At 38.2% G+C, this 26,237-nt stretch overlaps 1 protein-coding gene across 12 annotated transcripts in view; it reads left to right on the top strand.

Annotated features, from left to right (window-relative positions):
- Window positions 1-26,237, top strand: part of dst (dystonin) — a 255,373-nt gene that overhangs the window by 48,681 nt on the left and 180,455 nt on the right. For all 12 annotated transcript variants that reach the window (XM_057848283.1, XM_057848273.1, XM_057848272.1 and 9 more), the window contains 3 exons: window positions 10,832-10,893; window positions 16,564-16,653; window positions 23,878-23,955. In XM_057848283.1, coding sequence (XP_057704266.1) covers window positions 10,832-10,893; window positions 16,564-16,653; window positions 23,878-23,955 — 230 coding nt within the window. The remainder of the gene's footprint in view (window positions 1-10,831; window positions 10,894-16,563; window positions 16,654-23,877; window positions 23,956-26,237) is intronic.

Raw genomic sequence — 26,237 nt, 5'->3', positions numbered from 1 at the left:
ATTAGGGAACTTTTCAACCTTTATGAATTTTTTTCATAACATTTGTTATCATATGTCAACTGACAACTAGTTGAATGACACCTCTGTAATGGCCTGAGGGGGTCTGTATCGCCTTCACCGTCACTAATTAACTTTGAGGAGGTTGGCAGGAACCCAGACACACACAAAAAAACTACAAATGTGCTGAATGTTTTACGGCAGTGGTCCCCGACCTTTTTTGCACAACAGTCCGGTGTGATGTGGGCCTTTTTTTCACTGTGTGGTAATGTGTGGTAGAAAATTACAGTTAATAGATAATAACACGACGGGGCTAAAAACAAACATTAAGTGCAGGGAAAATGTAGCTCACCATTGGCTGAATCAAACATTTTTATTGGTGGCCTCTCCTAAAACTTCACGGTAATTATCTTTGGTCGCAAGCATAATGAGTTCTTCTAAATCGTGAAAGGTTTTTTGGCTTTAGCAATATGGTTTGTCATTAGCTGTGATGCTCTCAGTGCATTCACTTTGGCTACATAGTATACAGAGTGGACTTGGGGTAAGCTCACCTCCTCTTCTGACTCGTCAGGTGGCCTTTTCCCCATAAAAACGCTGTCCAAAGACGTCTGTTTTTCAGTCATCTTTGCTTATGTGTGGACTTATTATTTCCGGGAACAAATCTGATGCGCCTACGTCATTATCGAGGACAAGCACATAGGTATAACAATAGATGCCAATGCCGAACAAAACGACCAGAAGTCCTCTGTCCGCCATTGCTGAAGTGTGCCGCCGGCAGCACACAGCCAACAGCAGCTAACGTTACAGTTTACATTAAATGACGCTGGGCTGCTATAAGAGTGCAAACACCCCAGTAATGCCGGCAAACCACTAGAGGGCGAAGTACACAAATCTATACTTGGATTTTTCAATAGAGTAACAGGCATATTGATGTGTCAAGAGAGACAGGCCCGATTGCTGTCGTCAACAAATTATTTATTATTACTCTGTGGCCTGTTAGCAAATGTGCCCCAGCATATGTCACTTCCACCTTTCCCTAGTCCTGTCGCAATGACAAATTTTGGTAGGTAGTATATTATCTCATACTGTAAACTACTGCCAATATGTGATATTATTGTCATTTTTTGGAACCAATTCAACCACTAATGTAGTAACAATACACCCGAATAAATCAATAATAATAATAATAAATTGAAATGCAATAAATTATAATTATTAAATAAAACACAAACTACATTAAAAATAACTAGAAACTGCAATTTCTAGAGAAATTACGATGGGTCTTTGCTGTGGTGGATATAGATCTATCAGGTCACTTACTGTTGATTTGGGGACATTTCGTGGACAGGTCCTGTTGATTTGGGGGCATTTGGGGGACACTTCCTATTGATATCAGGTTATTTCCTGTTTATTTGGGGACATTTTGGGAACACCTCTTGTTACATGGCCGTCAATGGCATCGACTCACTTGGGCGCCAGTTTAAAGTGCCTGTGACACGATAAAAAAAATTCTGAATAGCTCTATTATGTGAATTTATATCATATTTTGCGATGATTCGACTATATACAACAATTTGGCAAAGTGAAGATAATAACAAATGAGTCTTTTAATCTGCCGTTAGCCACGCCTGTCACTATAGTGCTCTAACGCCTCCAGCTGAGTGATGACGTCAGCGGAGTAACGATTTCAGCTGATTTAGAATTCAGCCCATTGAGGGGGAAGATTCAGAGTGAGCAGAATACGACAGAGAGCATCAGAATGTCATCATTGTTTTAATCTCTCTAGTCCAATATTTTTACAGGGTATTCTTTTTATCTAAGATTTTTTTCCCGTATTGCCAAAAAATATGGTATGGACAAGTAACAGTCTTGTGCTAAATGGAATATGAAATATTAAAAAGGCATTTATTCAGTACGACAGATTACTGCATAATGGTCAAAACCGCCGACTTCTTAAACCTCCAGAACGGTATTTTATGCCACCGGAGTTAGTCCGGCTTTTGTCATTTCCCTGCCCTGGCTTCGTTGAGGAAGGAAAGAGTGTAAACAAAACAGGAGGCGTGACAGCTAGGCGACATGCTAACCCGAGCAGAGCGGCTCTTTCAAGTCTCTTTCTCGCCTTTCAAAAACAAAAAATCGCACAAAACTACCCCGACTCATGTCACACAGGGCGGTGGGTGTGATTGTCTTCACTGATCGGCCAGCCCCCGGCGGCGAGCAAGTTTTGGCTCGTTGTTTTGCTACGGACCTGGCAGGCAGGAGGGCTTGTCCCCAGGGACGCAGAGGGGAATGAACACTGAAAATAGCGCATTCTTGGTGGACAAAACGGCCGACGTCGGAGCACTTGGCTGCCTGTGCACCGACGCTCATCGGCCGGCAGCCACGTTGTGCGACAAGCTGCTGGTTGTCGGCCGAGAGGCCTTCTCGGTGGACAGGGAGCATTGTCACCCACAAAATGCAAGCCACCTCCTTATTAAAACGTGTACCACAATCCAAGTATTTGACATAATATAAAACACGTAGCTTACTTGGTTCCTCGTTGGTCCAATGGTCCCACAGTTGTCTGGCTTGTTTTGCCCATTCTTCACGGTAAACAAAGAGCCTCACACCACTCTCCCTGGTGTAGCAGCAAAAGCCTGCAGCACATTGGACTGGCGTGACTCAAAAAATAAACAAATTATTCCGCAACACCAGCTGAATCCGCAGTCCCTCTGCATAAAATAGTAATGGCTGTATTGGTAGATGGTTAATCAGCTGACATCACATTCGCCTTCTTCCTCAATCTGAGTCTGTGGCCGAAAGTCTCTCATCTTTGTCGCGCGGGATTAAAAAAATATTGAATAAATGTTTCGATCGCTTCCACACACATTCAAGCGGTCCATTTCATTCAGGAGCATTAAAGAAATACCGCGTGTAATACGAAATAAACATGTTTTTTGTGTGTCACAGGTACTTTAATGTCAATGAGCTGTAACTGTAAGATTTTGGTCAAAAATCACAACCACACAGGTTTTTCTGCCATTGAAAATGAATGGGAAATTTGGAAGCACATGGCTGTCACTGGCATTGACTTACATGGGCGGCAGTTTAATGTCAAGTGGCTCTAATAGTAAGCAGTCAAAAAATCACAACCACTTATGTTTTCTTGTCATTGAAAATGAAGGGGAAATGTTTGCCATTACAAATGAGTGGAATGATGTACATGGCAGTCATCCATAAGGCAGAACACTACTGCTTTTGTCCACCTGCGCCGCTAAAATCAACCAAAACTGAACGGTCCCTAATGTTGCTTTAAATCAGTGCTTCTCAATTATTTTCTGTTACGCCCCCCCAAGGAAGGGGTAAATGTTTCGCGCCCCCCCCCCCCCCCCCACACAACTCTCTGCCGCCACTGTAAATAGTATCATGTCTATAATATTACTATTATAAGTACGCCTCAGCCTAACATTGTGTCCTTTTTTTTCTATTAAAGAAAAAAAGTAACATAGATCAACATATAATAAAGTTTAACTTTATTAACATTGTTTTGCTTGTAACAGAAAAGACTTAACGCGCATCAATTTGCCTGAAGTAAAAAAAAAAAAAAAAGAGTCACATCCAAACTGTAAAAATACACTCAAGGTACATTTGACCATTTGATACTGAAAAATAAAATGTAATAAAATCAGTAAATAATAACAAATTCAAATTGATTAGAAACATTTACTCTTCAGGACAACATGCCAAAAAATTTGACCGAAAAAAACAAAACTGAATAGAAGGGGGGATATGAGTGTCTTTGGACAGAAGGAAAGTTTTTATTTGCGCTGATTCACCACAGTGCTCACTGGTTTACTGATATAACACTGACAAAGCAGGACGATTGTGACAATTGGCAATATTCGGCACGTTTTCGCTGAAAAACAATCAAGCGGCTTATCAATGAGATTGAGGTCTAATGTCTTTAAGTGGCGTCTTAACTGATTTGGCTTCAGACTCTCCCCTATAATCATTTTTAGACTCAGTAAACAGTGGTCTTTCCTCATTTCCTACTATATTAAAAGTCAAAGCCAAAAGGCAAACGGCCCGAAAAAAGCGCATTCTCGGCGGCCGAGGGAGAACCGTAGGTGAGGGCGGTGGTCGTGACGATCCCAAGCCGAAAACGGCACTTCTCGGCAGGACACGTGAGAACCGGAGAAGACAGTGGGTCGCTGCGTGAGACTAGTCCAGCTCTGCAAGTGCATGAGTCTCTTTCTCTTCCGTGTGCTCTCGCTTACTTCAAAAATACTGCACGCACTTTGAAAATGAGAGCGCCACTGCCACCCACGGAGTGGATTTGCAAGTACACTTTATTCTAGTACGGCAAAAAAAAAAAAACATGTTCCTCGAGGTCACTTGCGCCACCCCTGACATCGCTCTGCGCCCCCCTGGGGGGGCGCGCCCCACCATTTGAGAAGTACTGCTTTAAATGAACATTTTCTGTTGTCATAACATAAGGATGACATAAAACTATGCAGCCATAATGAACAATATTCTTCAAAGGTGGGTGTTTTAAGCATTATACCAAACTCCTGCGCAAGAAAAAAAAATGTTTGTTGATTTTCTCAACAACAATAATTTATAATTACATAACTAGGGTTCATAATAATTGACTTAAAGTGCGAGGAAGCGATTGTTTTATATATTCAATTTTTGAATCCCGCACCATGAAAATGAGTGACTTCCGGCTTCAGTCTCGGCATTAACCTCGGAATGCGAATGTGACCTCACCTGGGTCAGCGTCTCACAATACAGCATTGCTTTATAGCATGCAGATGTACTGCGGATTCAGCTGATCTTGCGGATTAATTTGTTTATTTTTCGCATCACGCCAGCCAAACGGCTGCAGAAAATTGTTGCCGCACCAGGGAGAGGCGTGTGAGCCTTTTTGGGTTTCAAACGGTTCCCGTTCACCGCAGATATTGGCCAAAACAAGCCCTACTACTGTGGACATTGGACATTACACATTACACATTGGACTTAGGAAGAAGTGAGTAAACATCGTATAGTGTATTATGTCAAATACTGGGATCGTGGCACACGTTTTAATACAGAGGTGGCTTGCATTTTGTGGCCGATTGTCTACCGAAAATGCCACTCAGCCGTCGTCGACCATGTGGCAGCTACGCGCTCCTCCGACGTCCGCCGGTTTGTCTGGCGGTACTCTCCAGTTGCTTCCCTGGCGAGCTCTCCTGTCTGTAGCAGGGGAACGAGCTTTAACTTGCTCGCCGCTGGGCGGGTTGCCGATCGGCGAAGACAATTGACAACCCCGCCGCCGTGTGATATGGTTCGGGCTAGTTTTGTTTGATTTTTTTGCTTTGAAAAGCGAAAATAAGACTTTGAGACGTCACCTGATTCGGGTTAGCATGTCGGCTATTTCTCACCCCTTTTGGTTTGTTTACATTCTACGAAGCCGGGAAATGATAAAAGCCTGACTGCGGTGGCTTAAAATTTTGTTCGGGAGGTTCGACGGTAACGGTGAAGCCGATAGTTTTGACCATCATGGAGTAATTTTGCCATGTCGTACTTAATAAATGCATTTTAATTATTTCATATTCCATTAAGCAGAAGACTGTTATTTGTCATGACCATACCATGTATTTAGCAATCGGAGGAAAATACTTAGATAAAAAGAATAACCTGTAAAAATGTTGGAGTAGAGAGACTGAAACAATGACATTTTGCGGCTCTCTTCATTGCATTTTCCTCGTTCTGAATAATTCCCCCACGATGGGTTGGATTCTAAATTAGATGAAACCATGACCCTGCTGACGTCAGTCTCCTGTTAGGGACGCTAGAGCCCTATAATGGTAGGCGTGGCTAAATGGCGGATTAAAAGACTAATTTCTTGTCATCTGCGATTTGCCAAATTGTTGTATATAGTCGAATCGTCTCAAAATAGGATTCTTATTCACATATTAATGCTATTTAAGACTTTTTTTATCCTGTCGTACGCACTTTGAACAGTATAAAAAAATGAACATTTGTGGAATTTTAAAACTTTGAATCGAAACAATAGTTTTTTTTCATGATAGGCACATTTTTGTTAAGGATGTGTTAAAGTTATTTCTGCTACATCGCATCAGGTTTAGGAGTCCTGGGATCTGCCCAATGGAGATAAATGTATTGATCAAGGTGTGTTAGATAAGAACTTACTCATCAAGTAAGTAAGCCAATCATGCTTCACTGTTCCATCAGTGTCTTATGAGTCTTCCTCACTCAGTTAGAACCACCCTGAAATTCTCTGGAATTTTCTTGTTTTCCTTCCAAGAACAAGCGTTCGTTACTTCTGTAGCTTTTAACACTGCTGCTGCATAAACACTAAACTCAGCTTAGAATAGTGAGTCGCCATGGAAAACCTGAGAGGACTCGTTGAAGATAGAGAGTGTGGAAGGCAGGAAGAGAAGACCGAAGCTGCTTACTCAGTCACTCGTCTACATGGCATCTGTGTATGAGCAGAAGAAAGATTCCGTTGATGGCACTTTGGATGTAGTAGAGAAGATGAAGTACCTGCTTGGAACCGAAAAGGAATACCGGGCTCGCTTGGTAACTCTTATGTGTTGCATGGGTCAGTAGTTGTCTCTATTTTGAACTATGTCAATACTTGCTTCTACACTACAATTATGACGTGTTTATAGTCAATGTTTTCCGATCGGGTGATGATTCACAGTGTTGAACTATCGGGCTAAATACTGTAGACTAATGCTGTTTTTGAGTTTGCTACTCCTGCTTTTGAGTAATCATTATTGGGTGTGATCACTGAGTGTTATTTGACACCTGAATTGTGTAGTATTTGTCAGTGGAGCATAAGAGCATGCTAATGTAAAAAGTTAATTTATTTGGGAAAACATCACCCCCCCCCCCCCCCCCATACATTTGTTTTCCTGATTTGCATGCAATAATATCATGTTGCTAAGGTGGTGGGAACCATGTGGTCAGCACAGAGAGTGAAGCAATTTTTCCCTTTTTTTTTTCTTCATTCATTGGAACAAATGTTACTCCTACCATATGTCATCTTTTGAAAAACAGCAACTGTGTAACAGATGGCAGCAGAATGTGAAAATTTGGTCGATGTTGAAGTGCAGCCAAATCAGCTGATATTAGCCTCTTTAAGCAATGATTCTGCTAAATAGTAGCATCTAAGCTGTGATATCACATACAGCAAGCCAATAACCTGTTGTTTCGTTTTACATAAATCCCAGCAAAGGGACAACTCCTTCTGATTCCTTGACTTTGCTAATTTTACAGAACACAGTGACATAAGAAAAAACATGGGGAAAATCTATGCTTTAAGAGGCTAATAATAACAAAAACTCATTTTTGGTTCGTGGGACAAATTCATGGCAGTTAGATCTTAAGAAGACTGCACCAGTATATTTTTGGCCTAATAAATTATAAATAACAACAATTCACCTCGCCTTCAAATAAATACCGTAATTTTCGGACTATAAGCCGCTCCTTTTTTCCTTCATTTTGTATCCTATGGCTTATAGTTCAGTACGGCTTATTTGTTGATTTATTTGGGTTAATAAGTAACACTTTATTTGACAGCGGTGTCATAAGACTGTTATAAGACCGTTATTATTATGACATGACACTGTCATGGGCATTACTGAATGCTTATGTCATTAAGTGTCATCAGGCAAATTATGTCACTAACTCTTTTTATGCCCAGCTTGGATCTTTTACATCCATTCAAAAAGTCATATAATTTGTCGGATAACACTAAAGGACATCTGTTATAAGCATTCATAAATGCTCATGACAGTGTCATATCATAATTAGTGTTGCACCGATACCATTTTTTGGGCCCGATACCGATACAGATACCTGGCTGTGCAGTATCGGCCGATACCGATACCATTGCGATACCACTCTGTTAGCAAAAAAAAAACAAAAACATATATGTATATGTATATATATATACATATATATATACACACACACACACATACATATATATATACATATACATATATATATATACACACACACACATATATACAGTATATATGTGTACGTATAAGGGATGCAACGACACAGTTAAGTCATGGTTCGGTACGATTTTCGATACAATTCAACACATTTAATGCTCTGAAACAGAAAATACAACTGTTATTATTATTATTGTTATTGTTTGCTAACAAGCAAAAATAACATCATATAAACAAGCATTTTAGTGCATATAATTATGTGCTTACTTCTTACTGATCTGAAGAAATTTTGTATATAAGTGCTGAGAACAATCTTTACTCTTTGTAAAGTGGGGCACACTGTTGATTGCTGCAGCTCTCTTAGCAGCTATATTTTCCATATAAGCAAAACATCCTATTTGTGGTGCGAGTCCATCTGTAACATGTACTGAATTAACAGTATTTGCAGCATTATTTATAGTCACTGGTATGGATTGATTTGGCCTGCTTAACTTCCATTCAGTGATGGCGGTTTCTAATTCATCAATGTAGTATATGGACTACGCGTCGCTCTGGGCTCACGCAGCTAATGGCATGGGATCTAATGTAGCACATCTAGGTTGCTATTTGATGATATCTTGTGTGTGCGCGCGAGAGTTGGTATGGGATCTAACATAGGACATCTAGGTTGCTATTTGATGATATCTAGTGTGCGCGCTGCGCCGCTTGAGTGTTGTCTGGCCACAGAAGTCCCTTCTGCTCATTACTGCACAACACATATAACAATCGACTTTCATAAACAGGACGAGTTTGAAGTACGGCGCTCTTAATTTGCCACTCATTGTTCATCATGAAACCATGAGTTTGCTTAGTCTCTCACGGTTTTAACCTTTCTGATCCCATCGGCGCTATATTAGCAGTTTACGCATGATAATCGTTTGTGAATGCCATGTTAGATGAGCAGCGTAACATCGCGGAAATGCGTTGTAGTTACATCCTTAAAATTGAAGACGAAGGAGTTAATTTCGTTGGGTAATTTCGAGAAAAAGACATACATATGTCATGCAACGGGATTTGGGAAGTTAGCTCACGTGGGGAGGACAGTACATTTGCGTTCAAGTGATGCCAGGAGATGGTATCGGCGCCCTAAATGTAGGTACTCGTCGATACCGATACCACCAATTCGGGCCGGATCGGCGCCCCCTGCCGATACTGGTATCGGTATCGGTGCAACTTTAATCATAATTATGATTGCCTGTGGCGCCACTGTCAAATAAAGTGTTACCAAATATCGTAACTAGCAATTAATGAAACGACTGGAACAGTTACTGAAGAAATTAGTAGCATAGAGCATGAATTGTGATTGTTATTTACATCTATAGGGTGCAATGCATGCTAGGGGGCATGTTGGACATAAACTGTGTTGACAGCAGGTGGCAGCAGAGGTTGACTGTCTCCCACATGGCCTTGATGGCCAAATGAAGTTTCTTGAAGCAATGAAGTTTTGCAGCCAATTGGTTCAAAGCTTCATGGTGGTTTGTTTGGTCTTATGATGCCGCTGTCAAATACTGCATGTAAAGTGTTACCGGTTAATATCTTTTGGTGTAAACCTGGATTAAGCGGTAGATGATGGATGGATGGATGAATGGATATCCCATAATACAGTGAGAACAGCTGCGCCTTATAGTCCAGTGCAGCCTATCTATGTACAAATGCCGTTTACATGCTAAATTATGTGGGTGGCTGCTTATAGTCAGGTGCGCCGTATAGTGCAAAAATTATGGTACACATAATACATTCAATATTCACAAAAATAAATATTATTTATTATATTTTAATATTTTTTCTTGCTGTGAATCTTTTTTTTTTTAATCCATAAAACAAACGTGAAAAATTGTGTAATCTTGACAATACTATGAATCAGTGTTTTCATTTACACATGTGTGGGACTGCAGCTATCGATTATTTTAGTAGTCGATCAATCGATGAACTAGTTAGTTCGAATAATCGAGTAATCGGATAAGGAACATAAATTAAAATACCTTAGCTGAGCCTCAAACTGTACAAAAAAAAAAAAAAATTAATAAGAATCTAGATACAGCAAAAGAACAATTGGCTAACTTACATGGTAAAAGTCCGCTAGCTTAAATGCTATAAAATACTACCGTTTTTAAAAAAAATTTATACAATGCTCTAAACAAATGGTTCAGACACATATTCCTACAAAAATTGGCTAAATATACCTTTAAACTACATTACGAATGCATTACAAAAACATTAGCTCAAACAAAAACTCATATGCTTATGCTGGTCTTAACAGGGAGCTGATGGATTCAGCCATGTGAATGAGGCAGACTAGAGGGCAGTGTATTCACCCAAATCAATAAAACTAAAGGCAAACACTTTCAAAACAAACCAAGGCCACTTTAATTAAACGAATACTCGAAGCAGCAAAATTTAATTCGAATATTATTTTCTAATCGAATACTCGAGTTAATCGATGAATCGTTGCAGCACTACATATGTGCATATCTCAGTGCATCGCAGAACAGCTCTGTGGGCTAGATCAAACCCCCCGGTGGTTGTATGTTTGATACCCCTGATCTTGATTTACACTACAGGTCCAAATACCCAATTTCATTTTAAAGCCTTTATTTGGAACTTTTTAACACTATTTTCACATGCTCATTTTTTTCTATGGGGTGAAATATACAGTGGATATTGTTCTTTATGTGTGTGTTTGAGGAGACACAGATGTATTTTTCACCAATTGATGTAATTTCATGATGCCAAACTTGCATTGCTGCAATGTGTAGAGATTCTCCCATCTCATTGCAATTAGTAAGTGGTGGATGAAGTAATCACTTAAAAGTGAATTCATGTTTTTTTTCTTTTCTCCACAGATGAAAGAGACAGAGTTCAAAAGAAGACATTCACAAAATGGATAAACCAACATTTGATGAAGGTAAGAACTCATTTTTGATTTTTTTTTTTTTGTTGAAAGCTAATGTTGCTTAAATACTGTACCTACAGTGGTGTTCAAAATGATTCAACCCCCACATTGGATAAGTGTTTTTGCAAGTTTGACATTCAATTTTCATCTTGTTTATAATCACATCAAATAATAACATGTCAAATAATAGAAAATAGACAAATACAACTGAAATAACACAAATATTTTGATCAATATTCAAATTAATGGGCTTTCTGTGATTACCTCATTGACAAAATTATTGAACTGCTCAAGTCCACCACTCTGAAGAACAAAGGTTTCCATTAGGTGTTGTCAAACAGCTGATGAAGTCCAAGGAATGGTCAAAAAAGTTAAGAGAGGAGGTCATTTCACTTCATAAGCAATGATGTGGATATAAAAAGATAGCAAAATGACTAAAAATGTCAAGAGACACAATTGGGAGCATAGTCCGAAAGTTTAAAGCTAAAGGCACAGTAGAAACGCTACCTGGGTAAAGAGTTTACTGTCTGCCACTGCTGTGCGATACCTGAAGCGTAAGGTGGAGAAAAATCCCGGGGTGACAGCTGAGGAACTACGACAGGACTTGTCAAAAGAAGGCATTCAGGTTTCATCCTAGACAATAAGAGGTAGACTGCGAAATGATGGCCTGCTGACTCCAAACCACAAGAAGTATGCCAAAAACCAGGTGGACAAACCACAAAGGTTTTGGGATAGTGTTCTCTGGAGTGATGGGACCATACTGGAACTTTTTGGGCCAATGGATTAATGGTACGTGTGGAGGAGAAAGAAAGATGCCTATAAAGAAAAGAACACCCTATCTACTGTGAAGCATGATGCGGGGTCAGTCATGCTTTGGGGTTGTTTTGCTTCTTTAGGTACAGGGAGTCTTCAGTATGTGCAAGGAATTATGAATTCAGTTCAATACCAAGAGATCTTGGATGCAAATGTTATGCAGACATTGACAAAGCTGAGGCTTGGGTGATCCCAGGAATACCTCAACATCTACCACATCTTGGTTGCAAAAAAAGTGTTGGAAGATTCTAGAGTGGCCAATCGCAATCACCAGACTTAAATTCCATTGAAAATCTCTGGTGGTACTTGAAGACGGCAGTTGCAGCATGCAAGCCCAAAAATGTTAATGAACTGGAGGCCTTTGCCCATGAGGAATGGGCAAAGATACCTGTGGATCACTGCAAGAAAGTTGTGTAAAGCTAAGGATGTTATTCATAGACTTCATAATATATTGACGGGACACGGGGGCCTATCTCCGTCAAAGCTGACCGAGTGGAAACACAGACAAAGAGCTTTTTACGTTGAAAATTCTTGTGAATAAATGCTTGAATCCCTGAATTCTTCATAGATAAAACAGTCTCGATTTTTGGTTAAAAGCAAAAAAAAAAAACGGACAATTAGCATTTATGTTACGTAAATATGTCGAATGTGATGCTAGTCTTTTAGCCAAAGTGGCGCCGCCTTAGCACAACAAGAATAAAAATTCTTGTGAATGCTTAAATCCCTGAATTCATTATAGATATGGACTTAAAACGGTCTCCATTCTTGGTTAAAAGCAAAAAACTGGGCCATTAGCATTTATTTTATGTAAATATTGCAAAGTAGGACGCCAACGCTGTAGCGGCTAATTTCTACCATCAATTTTTTTTACGTTTCAAAATGCATGCATGGCACGAAAACTATAATAATTACCTTGAATCCTCGAACAAATCACTCCTGAGACAATCCTTCCTGTTTGTATGCGGTACAGCTTCCATACTTTTTCAACCTAAATCCGGCGTTAGATCGCTGCGTGCGTGTGTTTGAGAATAACTCCTCTTGATGCTAGGTGTGGGCAAGCCCACTACCCGAAGGAGTGGCGCAGTGTCAGTGCCCCGTGTCCCCTCAATATATTATGAAGTCTATGTGTTATTGTTGCAAAGGATGTTGTACTAAGTACTAAAGTTATAGATGCCCAAGGGATTTAATAATTTTGTCAATGAAGTAATCACAGAAAGGTCATAAATTGGAATATTTCAAAAAATATTTTTATTATTTCAGTTGTATTTGTCCATTTGACGTCATGATTTATTGTGATTATAAACAACATGAAAATTGACATGAAAAAACATGAAAAACTTGCAAAAACATTTATTTACTGTGAGGGTTGAATAATTTTGTAGTTGATGGGCTCTGACAGGTACAAGATTAATGCACTTTTGTTCAGTATTGCTTAGTGCGGTGTTTAATGTTTGTGTAGAATTTATCAAAACACTACAGCAGTTTGCAGACACGTGCTGACATGCCAAATATTTATTAACATGAATCACTACGTTATACGCTTGGTCTAAGACAGGGGTGTCCAAACTTTTTGCATAGGGGGCCAGATTTGGTGTGGTAAAAATTTGGGGGGCCAAACTTGGCTGACATCTGATATCTGATATCTGAGCAATTTTTAGCAAGCCATTCTGTGTGTCACATTTGCTTTATTATTATTTCTTTAATTAACAATTTCAACAATCTCGCAGCTAGGCTTTGTGACCTTCTCTTTCAACTCTTGGCCTCTTGCAAAATACTGCTGCTGTGAAATTAAACTAGCTTCAAGTTGCTTCAATTTCCCGCTGCGAATCTTCCCTGTAATCTTGTCGTACATGTCAGTGGTAATATCGCCTCACATTGAACTCTTTAAAAACAGCGACTGTCTCATTGCAAATGAGGTAGACACAGATGTTGAGTATTTTAGTGAAGAAATAGTCCAATTTCCACTTATCCTTACAGCGTCGGCCGTGGCAGTCAACTTCTTTTTTTTTTGTTTTTTTGTTTGTTTGTTTGTTTGTCGCCATTATAGAAAATTGGAAGTAAAGGGTCACATGGGGTAATGTTGCTTAGAGTGCTACTGCCTTTTAGTGGGTAAATGAGGAGCAGCATTTAGTGTGCAAGCTACTTCATATGCTGGTAGCAGTACTGCTGACCATTTTATTATGCGGGCCAGACGTTATTGATTTTACGACAGAGGCTGGGGGCCGGATGAAATTTGACCACGGGCCGCATTTGGCCCCCGGGCCGGACTTTGGACATGTCTGGTCTAATAGAATAATTGGAACAATAATAATACAGTTTTTGAAATCAATTTTTCTGATTGTTTACTGGCTTGCAAATGGGCGCTAACAACAATAGTATGTTGAGAATTTAAATATGAAATCAAATTTAAATTAATTAAATGAAAATGAATTTATTTATTCTTCTCAACTGAAAGAGGAAGCTCAGTATTTCAATTTTTCCGATTCCAACAATCAGTACTTTGGAAAGCAAAATTGCTGAGTCATGGTTGGGAATCTGCCCAATAACATGTGCAAGGTGGAGGTCTATTTTGGCTCACAGTTGTGACTGGTATGTGGGATTACAGTGATGAAAGCCCCTGTGTGAAAGCAGGTCAACTGGAGGCCTGTTGGGGAGGCTCGGTATTTAGGCCAATGAGGACAGAAATATGTCTCCTGGAAGGAGAAGGACCCGGAAGTTGTCAAGTGTGGCTCAAGTGCACAGCTGACTGCTGATAGTGCTTGGATGGTTCATCATTTTGTTTTGAAAATCATGAAACACTCAAAAAATAACAAAGGTGTCAATGATTTTCGTGACCCACAGTGGTTTAGAAGCAAGGACGTAGGTTTGCATAGGGGTGGTAGGGACAAAACACGACTAACTTTTCAGGATGCTCAACCCCCCCGACTTTTAAGCTACCTTATTTGCATTATATCCTGTGCTCAGTTATATAGGTCATTTAGATTGTCTTGCCATAATTTGTAACGATAGAATTGACCCTACCATTATTAAGTCAATTATTTCCATTGTGTTCAGACTTACATTTACCCCCTTTTCACTTAGAAGTTTTTTTTTGGCCAGCAGCCACTGTAATTAATGTAAAAAGTCATTGTTGTGAAGGTGGGAAACGCACCACTAATTTTGTTACTGAAAGTCCGACCTGCATCACAGTTAGTTAGCATTACCATTACATTAAACTGTATGTACTTGCTAACCTAAGTAGGAAGCTGCTTAAGGAGAAATGTCCTCCTGTATGTGTTTTTAACTATGTTAATATTAATCAAACGGTGAGAAATATAGTGAACTCTGCTCAGCTGTAAGAAATGTAGTGAACCAAGGTTTACCCTCTTCTCCTCAGTTTTCATTTTTATTTTACCTTTGCGGTCTTAAAGTAGCTGAATGCGGCTTTCATTTTTTTGTTGAGTTCGGCTGTGCTTGTGGACAAAAGCAGTAGTGTTTTTCCTGAAGGAAGGCTCCATTTTTATGTATTTTTGTTATTCCCTAAGTTTTCAAGTGCTTCAAGACAATTTCAAGTGCTATCAAGACAAATGTTTATTTATTTATTTTTTGCATTCCTGGATGCTTAAGAGATAATTAACAAGTTTGTATTTCATGTGTATGTTAATATAATTTGTGTTCAAATAATGACATTCAAATTTGCTAATAAAATCCAGACATTTATTTTGGAAGTTTTCAAAATATTTCTTCAGTAGTTTTTGAAAACATTGGTTTGAATGCTGTATCACCTGAACCAATACATATGCACAACAAAAATCCACCTCCTTACAACTGAAAAAACAAAACTAAACTAAAATTCCCTTGTTTTCAGTGTAAATCTACTTTAAATAAGTGAAATTATATGCCAGTGCTTCAAGTAAATTTTACTCAGATTTCTTGTAATAAGAAATATAGCTAGCTGAAAATGATCTTAACAGATCTATTTTAAGCAAAATGTTTGTATATTTAATCTTAAAAAAACGTTTTTGTCAGAAATGTTCTTAATTCAAGAATAGATATTGTTCAAAACATTATTTGAAAGCATTTTTTTCTTGATTTAGGTGAAAAATGACCAACTTTTAGATGCATGGGCTAATGGTAATATTTACTAAAAGTGAGTGGAAGAATCTGACACATTAATCTGTTAACTTGCCTTTAAAACTCAAGAAGAAGAAAGTTATTCGACTAGATTTAAGAAAAATTATCAGATTAAGATGATAAACTGTAAACTTGGAGTATAAAAGTTAGTATATAAGTCAATACAGATTTATTTTGCATTAATCATTTATCGAATACTGTTATTATGTTCTTTTTTTTTTTTTTTTTTTTTTTTTTTAAACCTGTCCTGTTCAGCTGTTTGACACAGAGAATGGAAGTCTAAGTGCCCGGATTCTGAACAGTTTTAATGTTTCACATTGAGAGTCTGACATACTCCCATTGTGATCATTCAAAATACCTTTTTATTATGACAAAGCAGCGAACAGGAAGGGATTATGGGGGGACAGAAGAAAAGAAATACAAGAGAAGAAAGAAAAGAAACACATACACAAACAACAACAAGAAATACATTGAACATCTAAACTAGTTACTAATATGCTGGTGCTATCGTTATTATGTTCTTATTGGTGAGAAATGTAGCTCTGACCGCCGTTCATCCAATCTGTTTGATCTTATTAATGTCCCGTCCCCAGCAAAAAGTGTACATTCAGGTTATGCTGTTATATCGTCCCTACCAATACTGAGACCAAACCTACGCCCTTGTTTAGAAGTAAATGGAGTGTTACTTTTGAGAACGTCTTTATTGTTTTGTTTTGTTCATTACAACATGTTTGAATTTTGTTCATTCTCTCTCAGGTACGGAAGCATATAAATGACCTGTATGAAGACTTAAGAGATGGACATAACTTGATATCGTTGCTGGAGGTCTTGTCCGGAGACAAACTGGTAGGAGACATTCTTGTTTCTATTACTAGTGTTATGATATACCAACATATTTTTGAATGATAAAAGCTGTGAATTTGATTGAAGTTGTGAATGTTTCTTTAATTGTTCAATCAATATTTTTGGACAATTATTTTGTCACCGCTTTGACTGACATTTTTTTTGCGGCAGAACCAGAGAGTACTGAATGATGCTATATCAGCATGTGATATCAGTGATTTGGCTCATTAATGGCCGGCAAAAATGATAATAATTTCTTTCTGCAACTTGCTATTTCTTTGCGAAATTGCGTAGCCGTACATTTTTGGAGCTTCAAACTTGTTTTTCTTTCTGCATGTTGATAGTAATTGTATGTGCCTACTTTTTTCAGTTAATTATCCTGGAAATTATTACTTTAGATTCCCTTTTTATTGGTGTCACTCAGCAATTTGACTCCTAGTTAGAAAGTTACTCACAATTTACATGCACATTCATTAGGAGAAGGCTATCAAGTGGGATATTTCATTCTGCATTTGCTTACAGAAATGTACAAATACCTTGCAGCTAAAAAGTAATGGCAATTGTTAATAAGGTTGCTGGGTAACCTTCTTAACTCACTAATTCTCGAGACTGTAATTAATTGAAAGCATGAAAACAGGAATAGCTGTGATTGTTGCTAATGACATTTCACTGCGCGTATAGCAGGCCAACCCTTTAACTGTCTAACTGCTGGCTGCTAAAATTGATTGGTTGATTTACGTGCCTCAAACATTAATAGCTATTTTAAAATTATAGACGGCATTGGTGTCATGTGAACAACTTCCTACGAGTAAATAATATTGTACTTTAATATACTTTAAAAAATTCAGCCCACCTCATGGAGGCAAAGTCATTTCCGTGTAATTTGACAGAAATATGGAATGTGAGGGTAAGGTACAGAAATAATGACAAAAAGTCACATTTTTTTGTCACCATAACATTGAGTTGATACTTTTTCGTAAATGAAAGGGATTTATACAGAATTTAGTTTCCTGTGGTGCTTGTGCTGCTGCATGTTATCAAGTGTTTCATTCCTTGTTAACATGTCAGTAGAAAGTCCATACAGTACTGTGCCAAAGTTTGAGACCACCAGACGCTTGCTTGTTTTAATTGCCTTTTTAAAATTTATATTTTTGTAGAAGTAATTTTTACTTCATAAAGCAGTATAAAAGATAGCTGAAGGTGACTGAACAAACTGCTGGACCGTGGACATGTGGGTCAACATGAAACACAATCAGGGGTCGACAATATAATGGCCCGGTGGCACGGACATGCTTTGAAAACCGTCAGGGCCACCAGAATGCTCCAACCACTGGCCTGGTGGTGCCAGTAAAAATAATGCTTTGATTTAAAAAAAAAAAAAAAAAAATCTGATTTCACATTAATACCCAGTGGGTCCATGTTTTGTTGACGTTACACTATTCCGATCGAAGACAACCTTACAGTCTATGCAACCAGCTGTTGCTCTCCGTGGGGTGTAAACACACCTCGTTCGCTTGCTCGCTCACGCGTGAACATGCGCAATCTGATTACTGCTGCTGATTGATTGTCAGTATCTCAGTACCCACCTACAAGACGACAGGTTTTTGAAACCCCCAGCACCTGGCCAAGTCCCAGGGGGAAAAAAGACCACTCAAAGAAAGTTTCAGCCCCGGTGGCTAGACCGCTGGAATTGGCATGGCTACGATGAGACGAAAAACGAGTTTTGCTGTGAGGTATGCAGATCAAAGCCCACGTATTCAGACAAGTAAGTTAGAGAAAAGTATGAAACTAGTGACATGCGGTGAGGTTCATGTCTGGTGAGGCACTGACTACATCACAGTCAGATTTACACATATATAAGTCCTACAGGGTAGCTTATTCCAGTGTTTTTCAACCGGTGTGCACACTAATGTGCCGTGAGAAATCGTCAGATGTGCTGTGAGAAATTATCCAATGTCGCATTTATATATATGGCGGAAAACACAGACAAGACTGAAAAGGCAGTTTCTGCTCTTGCACTCCCCTTTAAAAGAAACTGCTGTATTTTAAGCCAAAAGAACTGTTGTGTTTGATAGAACAATATGTCTATATGCTGCCATAGCAGATTCATCGCACTAATTTTAATTTTTTCGGTTTTACCCTGGACACCCCCGTTTACAGAAGTTGCGCAACCGCTTTTTTTTCAACCCAGCCAAAAAACAAAGGTAGTTAATTGATAATTATTATTAGTCAAAATGTCTGTCATTTTCAGTTTAGAATCATTAATTGAGGTCTAATATTTCATTAAAAAAATTACTGTAAAAAATTATTCACTCGCATATTTTAAACTTTTAAACAAATTACGTCCCAATGAAAAAAATGGTGTCTGTAAAAAAGTCACGGATATCTACCTCATAACTATCGCCTAATTGTATTTGTTTTGTTACAGTCGCATTTTCTCCGATATGTTAGATTATAAATAATGGATCCAAACAAAGAAAAATTGAAAAAAAAAAAAAAAAAAAAACGTTTAAAAGGATAAATATATGAAAAAGAATATCTCGACCACTCCTTGATGTCTACAATTTCTGCATTGCGACCCTTGTTACATTACCATGTTTCACCCATAAAATCCCCAAAAACTCTTGTCACTCAATGATACATGGTACATGGAGTTTTTGGATCAAAACATGGTAAGTATGCGACAATATCTCGTTAAAGTCATGGCGTCTGTAATGCTGCTGTCGCGTGCTCTCACCTCCAGATATGGTTTTGCTGTTTTAAAAAAAAATAATTTTTTTTTTTCAAAATCCCCTTCTGTTCAAAATTTTTCTTCCCACAGAAAATTGAGATTTTAAGCTTTCGAATAATGTCTCACACATGCATATAGGACAATTTTAAGTTTGGCCAAATTGGGGGACGAAGAGTGGAGCTTCAAGTCACCTGAGTGTTTTCCGCCATAAATATAATTTTTTTTTACTTCGTCGGGCGGAGTTGCAGTTGGAAGTAAGGAAGGAGTAGGTAGAAAGTTCTTGGTCATGTGCAGATGAGGTATTGCTCGTGTCGCGTTCAAGAACTGCTCGGATTTATAGCCATCAGTATCCTTGATGTCGGCGACAATGTGGATCCCAGCACGTCTACTGCACATCATTGGTAAGACTCGTCAAGTGTCGATATACTTGAAAGTGTCCTTTCTATTTTATCTATATGTGACGACCGTCAATCCTCCATCTGTGTTTTATTCCAACACATTGTTGAGGACAGCAAGGTGGCTAATGGGTAGAAATCCGAGCAGTACTTGAATGCGACACGAGCAGCTATCCAACAGCGCCATGGTGCCAAGCAAGTTTAAACGTCATCTCCAAACGAAACACCCATCGCTTCAAAACAAGTTTATGGACTATTTTGTTCGCCTTTGTGAAAACACAGAGAAACAGGCAACTTTTTTGAGAAAAACTACAAAGGTAAATAATAAAGCCCTCAAAGCCAGTTACCTTGTTGCTCAACATGTTGCTAAATCCAAAAAGTATTACACTGTGACAGAGACATTAATACTACCTGCCTGCAAAGCCATTGTCTGCGAGATGCTCGGCCCTGATGCGGTTAAAGACATTGCTCAAGTCCCTCTGTGTGATAATTCTGAGCTTTTTCAAGCCTAACTGCTATAAAAAATATAAAAATAAAAACAGAGAAAGACTGATAGCTGTTGAAGAATAAGGATGTCGACTTTGTGTTCATCTAAACAGGCTCAAGTTTCACACTGAGTAAGTATACATACTGAGAAATTATTTTATAATTAAACAGACTGCACAGAAAATAATTCTGGAACATTTTTGGTTTGTGGCGTGCCGCAAGATTTTTCCCAATGTAAAAACGTGCCGTGAAAAAGGTTGAAAAACACTGGCTTATTCAACATTTGGTAGGCAAGATTTAATGTGTTTTGTTTAAAATTTCATATCAGCATTCTTTATACAAACTGTAGCATAGAAAAAAGAACTTTCAAGATGTTTTCATTGTCTTACCTATACTTAGGAATGAAGTCCATGCGCCACACCTTTTGAATAAAAGCATTGATAACTTGTTCGTCAAAATCCTCCTTATCTCTCTTCAGTTTTAAAAGTCGTCCCTGATCAGTCTGATTCCGACTATGTTTTCAGTCTTTTCAGTGCGGAGAATGACCGCTCCACTGATACTGCCACAGTGAGCACGAGCTGGAGACTAACGGAGAAATCCACACTGAGGCTCTGCGCTGAGCGCTCGTCCTAGTATTTGAATGAAAAATGTTAAAATTCAGCGGTTTAAAAAAAAAACAATAAAAAAATTGCGAAATTGAATGAAAAACTGCTTTAAAACTGAATAAATTGAACCATTTAAATTATTTTTAATTTCATATTTCCATGATTTCCATGCCTCCCCTGACTGCACATCACTGTATGAAACCTATAGTATGAATATAACGTGATAATTCATCCACGTGACTACGGAGAAAATAATGTCGTCATAACGATGGTCTCGCTTGAAAACCATTAGCCTTAATTGCCTTAGTTATCTCTTTGACTTCTAAATTGTTGCCACGACAACTGAGCCAGGGGAGACTTCCAGAGGGCGGTAAGGGGAAGACAGGATAGCTTCGCCCAGGCACGGGGCACTCCTGCAGGCCCGCCTCCCCCTGGAGATCCCAAGAAAAACTGCTGGCTATACTGGAGTGATTATAGAATGATTATTGATGTGATTATGGAATTGGAATTGGATTATTTGTACGGCATTCGTGTTTTTGCACCGTTTTGCTGCACTTTCCATTGAATCCACCTAAAAAATAAGAATGTTGTTCATGTTATTCAAGCAAAATGTTGTTTTTCGTGATTATTGGGATCAATAATCAATCAAGTGACGTGTTGGGGCCAGTGAACTAATTTCCCTTATTGTCTACCCCTGCCCAACAGATTTATACATACTAAACATTTGGCATCCAGAAACTGTAAATTTGTACCTTTTGTTTTACAGTCTTCATATTGTGTGATTATCTCCTTTACAATATTGTATAATGACATGTTAATGGCGGAAAACACTCAGGTGACTTGAAGTTCTGCTGTGAGACCCCCAATTTGGCGTAGTTTGTTTTTTCTACATATGAAAAAGCTGCCGGGCATTGGTTAAGAGCGGCTATTGACCCGCTCTTAGTGGTCTGGTGCGGGCCAATAGCGATAGCGTCTCGGGCATGCAAAGTGATCACGTTGTCATCACATAACAGTGAGTGTAGTGAGTGTTAGGAGAAAAAAAGGCTGACAAGTGTATAATACTGGACCGGTAAATGGTATCGGCGCCCCCTTTGTTGGTACTCGCCGATACCGATACCACCATTTCCGGCCTGATCAGCTCCCCCCTGCTTATACTGGTATTGGTCCCAGTGCATCTTTAGTTTTGAGGTAGATATCTGTGACGTAATATGTTTAAAAGTTTAAAATATGCGAGTGAATAATTTTTTGAAGTCGTTTTTTTTTTTTTTTAACTAAATTTTAGACATCAATTATTGATCCTAAGCTAAAAATTATAGACATTTCGAATAATAAATATTTAATTACTTACCTTCTTTTTATGGCTGGGTTGAAACAAAGGCAGTTGCGCAGTGTCTGTAAAAGAGGGTCTCCAGGGTAAAACAGATTAAAAATAGTTCAGGGGCTTAATGCGCCATGAAACTACTATGTCAGCATATAGACATATTGTTCTGTCCAACACAAGGTGGAAAAGCGCTATACAAGGTATATATATGTATATATATATATATATATATATAAATAAAACAGTTCTTTTGGATTAGAATACAGCAGTTTATTTTAAAGAGGGTGCCTATCAAACAGAACAGTTCTTTTGGCTTAAAATACAGCAGTTTATGTTAAAGAGGGTGCAAGAGCAGAAACTGCTTTTTCAGCCTTGTCTGTGTTTTCCCCCATATATTTTTTCTGTAGCCGTGCTCTACTTCATTGTGAAGTGGGGTCACATTTTAAATCCTGTTCAGTATTTTATGGTCATTCATCTGATAAAATAGTTCTAAAATCGAGACGGAAACATTCTTTTATTACGCTGTTATCACAACTGGACTAAAGTAACAGATCAAATGGTGGCTTAAATCTTTTACGCAGTACTATACATTCCATCTGTAATCATCAGGGTGTTTTACTGTAAAAAGCATGTAATCCCATGTATCCATTACCTTTTTATTTTCTTCCTCTGTGACTAACTCATTCTCCAGCTATCTAGTTAGCAGCTTTTCCTCTATCCCTGCGTCTGTTCTGCTGTTTGGTTGTTTTTCTGTCCATTGTCTAACTTCCTTTGATTTGGCTGCTGTGTCTGTCTCCATCCATGTCTTCCTCTCCCCGTCCTCCTTCTCCCATGTGTTGCCTTTTGGCCTGATAAGCCGAGGGAGCGCGATGTGCTGAAGACATTGCGGTTGGTGAGTGGGACAGAAGCATGTGCAGTTGGGCGGCATGGAGACGTGCTGGATGATGACAAGGGGGTACGTGAGGATTGCCCACTCCCACGCCCTCATAACCAACTAAATGACATAATAACGTGTGCTGTGGCAATTTAGCACAAGTGTAGAATAAATCCCACTGTATGATTTGTATTCGTAGACTCAGATTGCAATCCCCTGTTTGCATAGGTATGGTTTTAATGATGATTAATGATTCCAGTTCGTGATGGAATTTTATTCATATGTGAATTGGATATTTGGCATAAAAAAGTCAAAGAAGGACTGAGTTGTACAAATGTTCCCATATTTTATAAAACATTTTTCATCACCTGCTTTTGGTATTCAGCTATTTTTACATCCCACACAAACTTGAATGATTTCAAATGCTGCTGTTTAGAGTGTCTGAATGCAGCACCATAAGCTTTTCTGCTTCTGCATCGGAGCTTGATTGCATTTTCCATTTCATTCCGCTCTTGCTGTGTGGTTTATACCCGAACGTCAGTGAGCATTAGTGCAAGAAATTGAACGGCGATTTGGACAAAAGCATCTCTATAACGAATAAAGCTACCAACACGATCATTTGCACATTTATGCATGTTCTTAGAGTTGGAATTTGTTGAAAATATTATCATAAAGTGTGATCTTACAGATCACAGAGTAAGTAAGATCCCGGAAGCACGCCCTGTATCTTACATGCTACTAAACTTTTGATTGACGTTTTGTTTTATTGATACTGAACACAACCTCATTACTGCCTTTTTATCCTATGTCTACAGCCTCGAGAAAGAGGAAGGATGCGCTTCCATAGGCTCCAGAATGTGCAAATAGCGCTGGATTATTTAAAGAGACGGCAGGTAAGACCAGTGTTGTCAGTAACACTGTAATCTGATTACTTTCTTCAGTAACGAGTAATCTAAAGCGTTCATTTTTCCAAAGTAGTAATCTGATAAAAGTTAGTTATCTTAGTGTCTGTGCGTTACTATTTTGTCGTTGCCTCATAATGTATTTAGAATGCAGAATACTGTATGAATAGCATTTCTAATAGTGTTTGGGAGTGACATCACACGTCACGTTTTCTCATCGGAGGAAAAAAAAAAAAAAGGGGTCACGTGTATTACTATGCCATGTGAGCGGTGCTGAGATTGCGGCCAAAACAATAGCCTAGCTACCTTGTCAGGACGCGAATAATGAAAGAGCCAGGAGAGATCCCACAAACGGCTGCATTTGCTCACTGGAAACACAGCTATTACTCCACATTTCTGTCCAGTGAAGATGACAAAAATATCTCTGTGCGTTGCAAACTTTGCACTTGTTCAAAAACACTGTGGACCGCTAAAAACTCCACATCCAATTCAAGGAACCACTTGGAATTACAGCAAAATGCATTAAAACTCGAACCAGAGGTGAGAGCACGCGAGAGCAGAATTAAAGACGTGATATTATCGCGTACTTATCTTGTTGCGATCCAAAAACTCCATGTAGCATGTATCAATGAGTGACAAGACGCAGCTGTGAATGGCCACAGCTGGATTTTTGGGGGGTTTTATGGGCGAAACATGGTCGAGATGTTCTTTTTCATATTTTTACCCTTATAAATGTTTTTGTTTTTTTTCTTTTCTTTTTTTTTCTTTGTTTGGATCGATTATTTATCATCTAACATATCAGGGAAAATGCAACAGTAACAAAAAAAATACAATTAAGCGATAGTTATGAGTTAGATATCCCTGACTTATATACAGACACCATTTTTTTTACTGTGACGTAATTTGTTTAAAAGTTTAAAATATGCGAGTGAATAATTTTCTAAAGTCGTTTTTTTTTTAAAACTAAATATTAGACAATCAACTAATGGTAATAAGCTAAAGTTGTTGTTTTTTAAACTAAATATTAAACAATCAGTTAATGATAATAAGCTAAAAATGACAGACAATTCAAATAATAAATACGATTACTTACCTTTTTTTATGGCTAAGTTGAAACAAAAACGGTTGCGCGACGTCTGTAAACAGGTGTTTCCAGGGTAAAACGGACTAATTAGAAATAGTTCGGGGGCTTAATGCGCCATGAATCTGCTATGGCAATATATAGACATATTGTTTTATCAAACACAACAGTTCTTTTGGCTTAAAATACAGCGGTTTATTTTAAAGAGGGGTGCAGAAACTGCAGAAACTGCTTTTTCAGCCTTGTCTTTGTTTTCCGCCATATAAATCTTGACACTTTTCTTGTCCAATCCTTGGTTCAAGCTCAGTTGTTGTTGAAGCTTTTGAAAGCTTAGGTTTAAAGAAATTCTAAATATCCATCCTCAGCTGTAGTTTTGGCTAAGCAAAGCAAATGACTGTCTCAAAGGTGCTTGTCACATGATCTGTTCGAAAAATAATTTTGACCCATTAGATACATACTACACTAAAAAAAATGCCACTTCTAAAATGAGTAAAAAATTACTTGAAATGCGATAAGATTTGCTTATAACCAGAAAATTCTGCCATTTGGACAAGCAATTTTTATCTTGGTACCTGCGTTCTTAAAATAAGACATCCATTCAGCATGAATGCGATCTTTAAATTAGTTATATTTTCAACAAGTTCAACAAGGTCTTGAAACTAGTTATATTTTACTAGTTCATCCTGAATGTATGTCTCATTTTAAGAATTCTCACCAAGACAAAAATTGCTTGTCCCATTGGCAGAATTTTCTTACTTGTTAAAAGCAAATCTTATCTCATTTCAAATGATGTTTAAAATCGTTTTAGAAGTGGCGTTTTTTTGCAGTGTACTGTAGGAATCTTGTTCGTTTCATCCATTTTTATTGTTTTTTTTTTATTTTTATTTTTTGCTTTAAAACTTTTATAGACAAAATTGTAACGGCTATGTCTTTATTTTAAAGGGGAAGTTCAGATTTTTTTTTTTTTTTACATTAGGCTTAATCTTTGAGTTGGCAGGGATATACAATAATTAGTCCTTGGATTTGATTTGAACAAATTCCGTGTGTCAGTTATTTGTTAGTTACAGGGCCCTGGAGTGGCTAAGCTAGCGTGAGTTAATGATGGTTAAAATCAACACCATCGACGAATTTATGTGAAAAATATTGATCTTCTCCTTTTAAAGTCAATTTTCGGAAAGTCAATTACATGCAA

Source organism: Corythoichthys intestinalis, chromosome 10 (genome assembly GCF_030265065.1).
Source record: "Corythoichthys intestinalis isolate RoL2023-P3 chromosome 10, ASM3026506v1, whole genome shotgun sequence".
Taxonomy (NCBI): domain Eukaryota; kingdom Metazoa; phylum Chordata; class Actinopteri; order Syngnathiformes; family Syngnathidae; genus Corythoichthys; species Corythoichthys intestinalis.
Note: the sequence above shows the minus strand (reverse complement) of the source record. Positions and strands in the feature narration are given on the sequence as shown.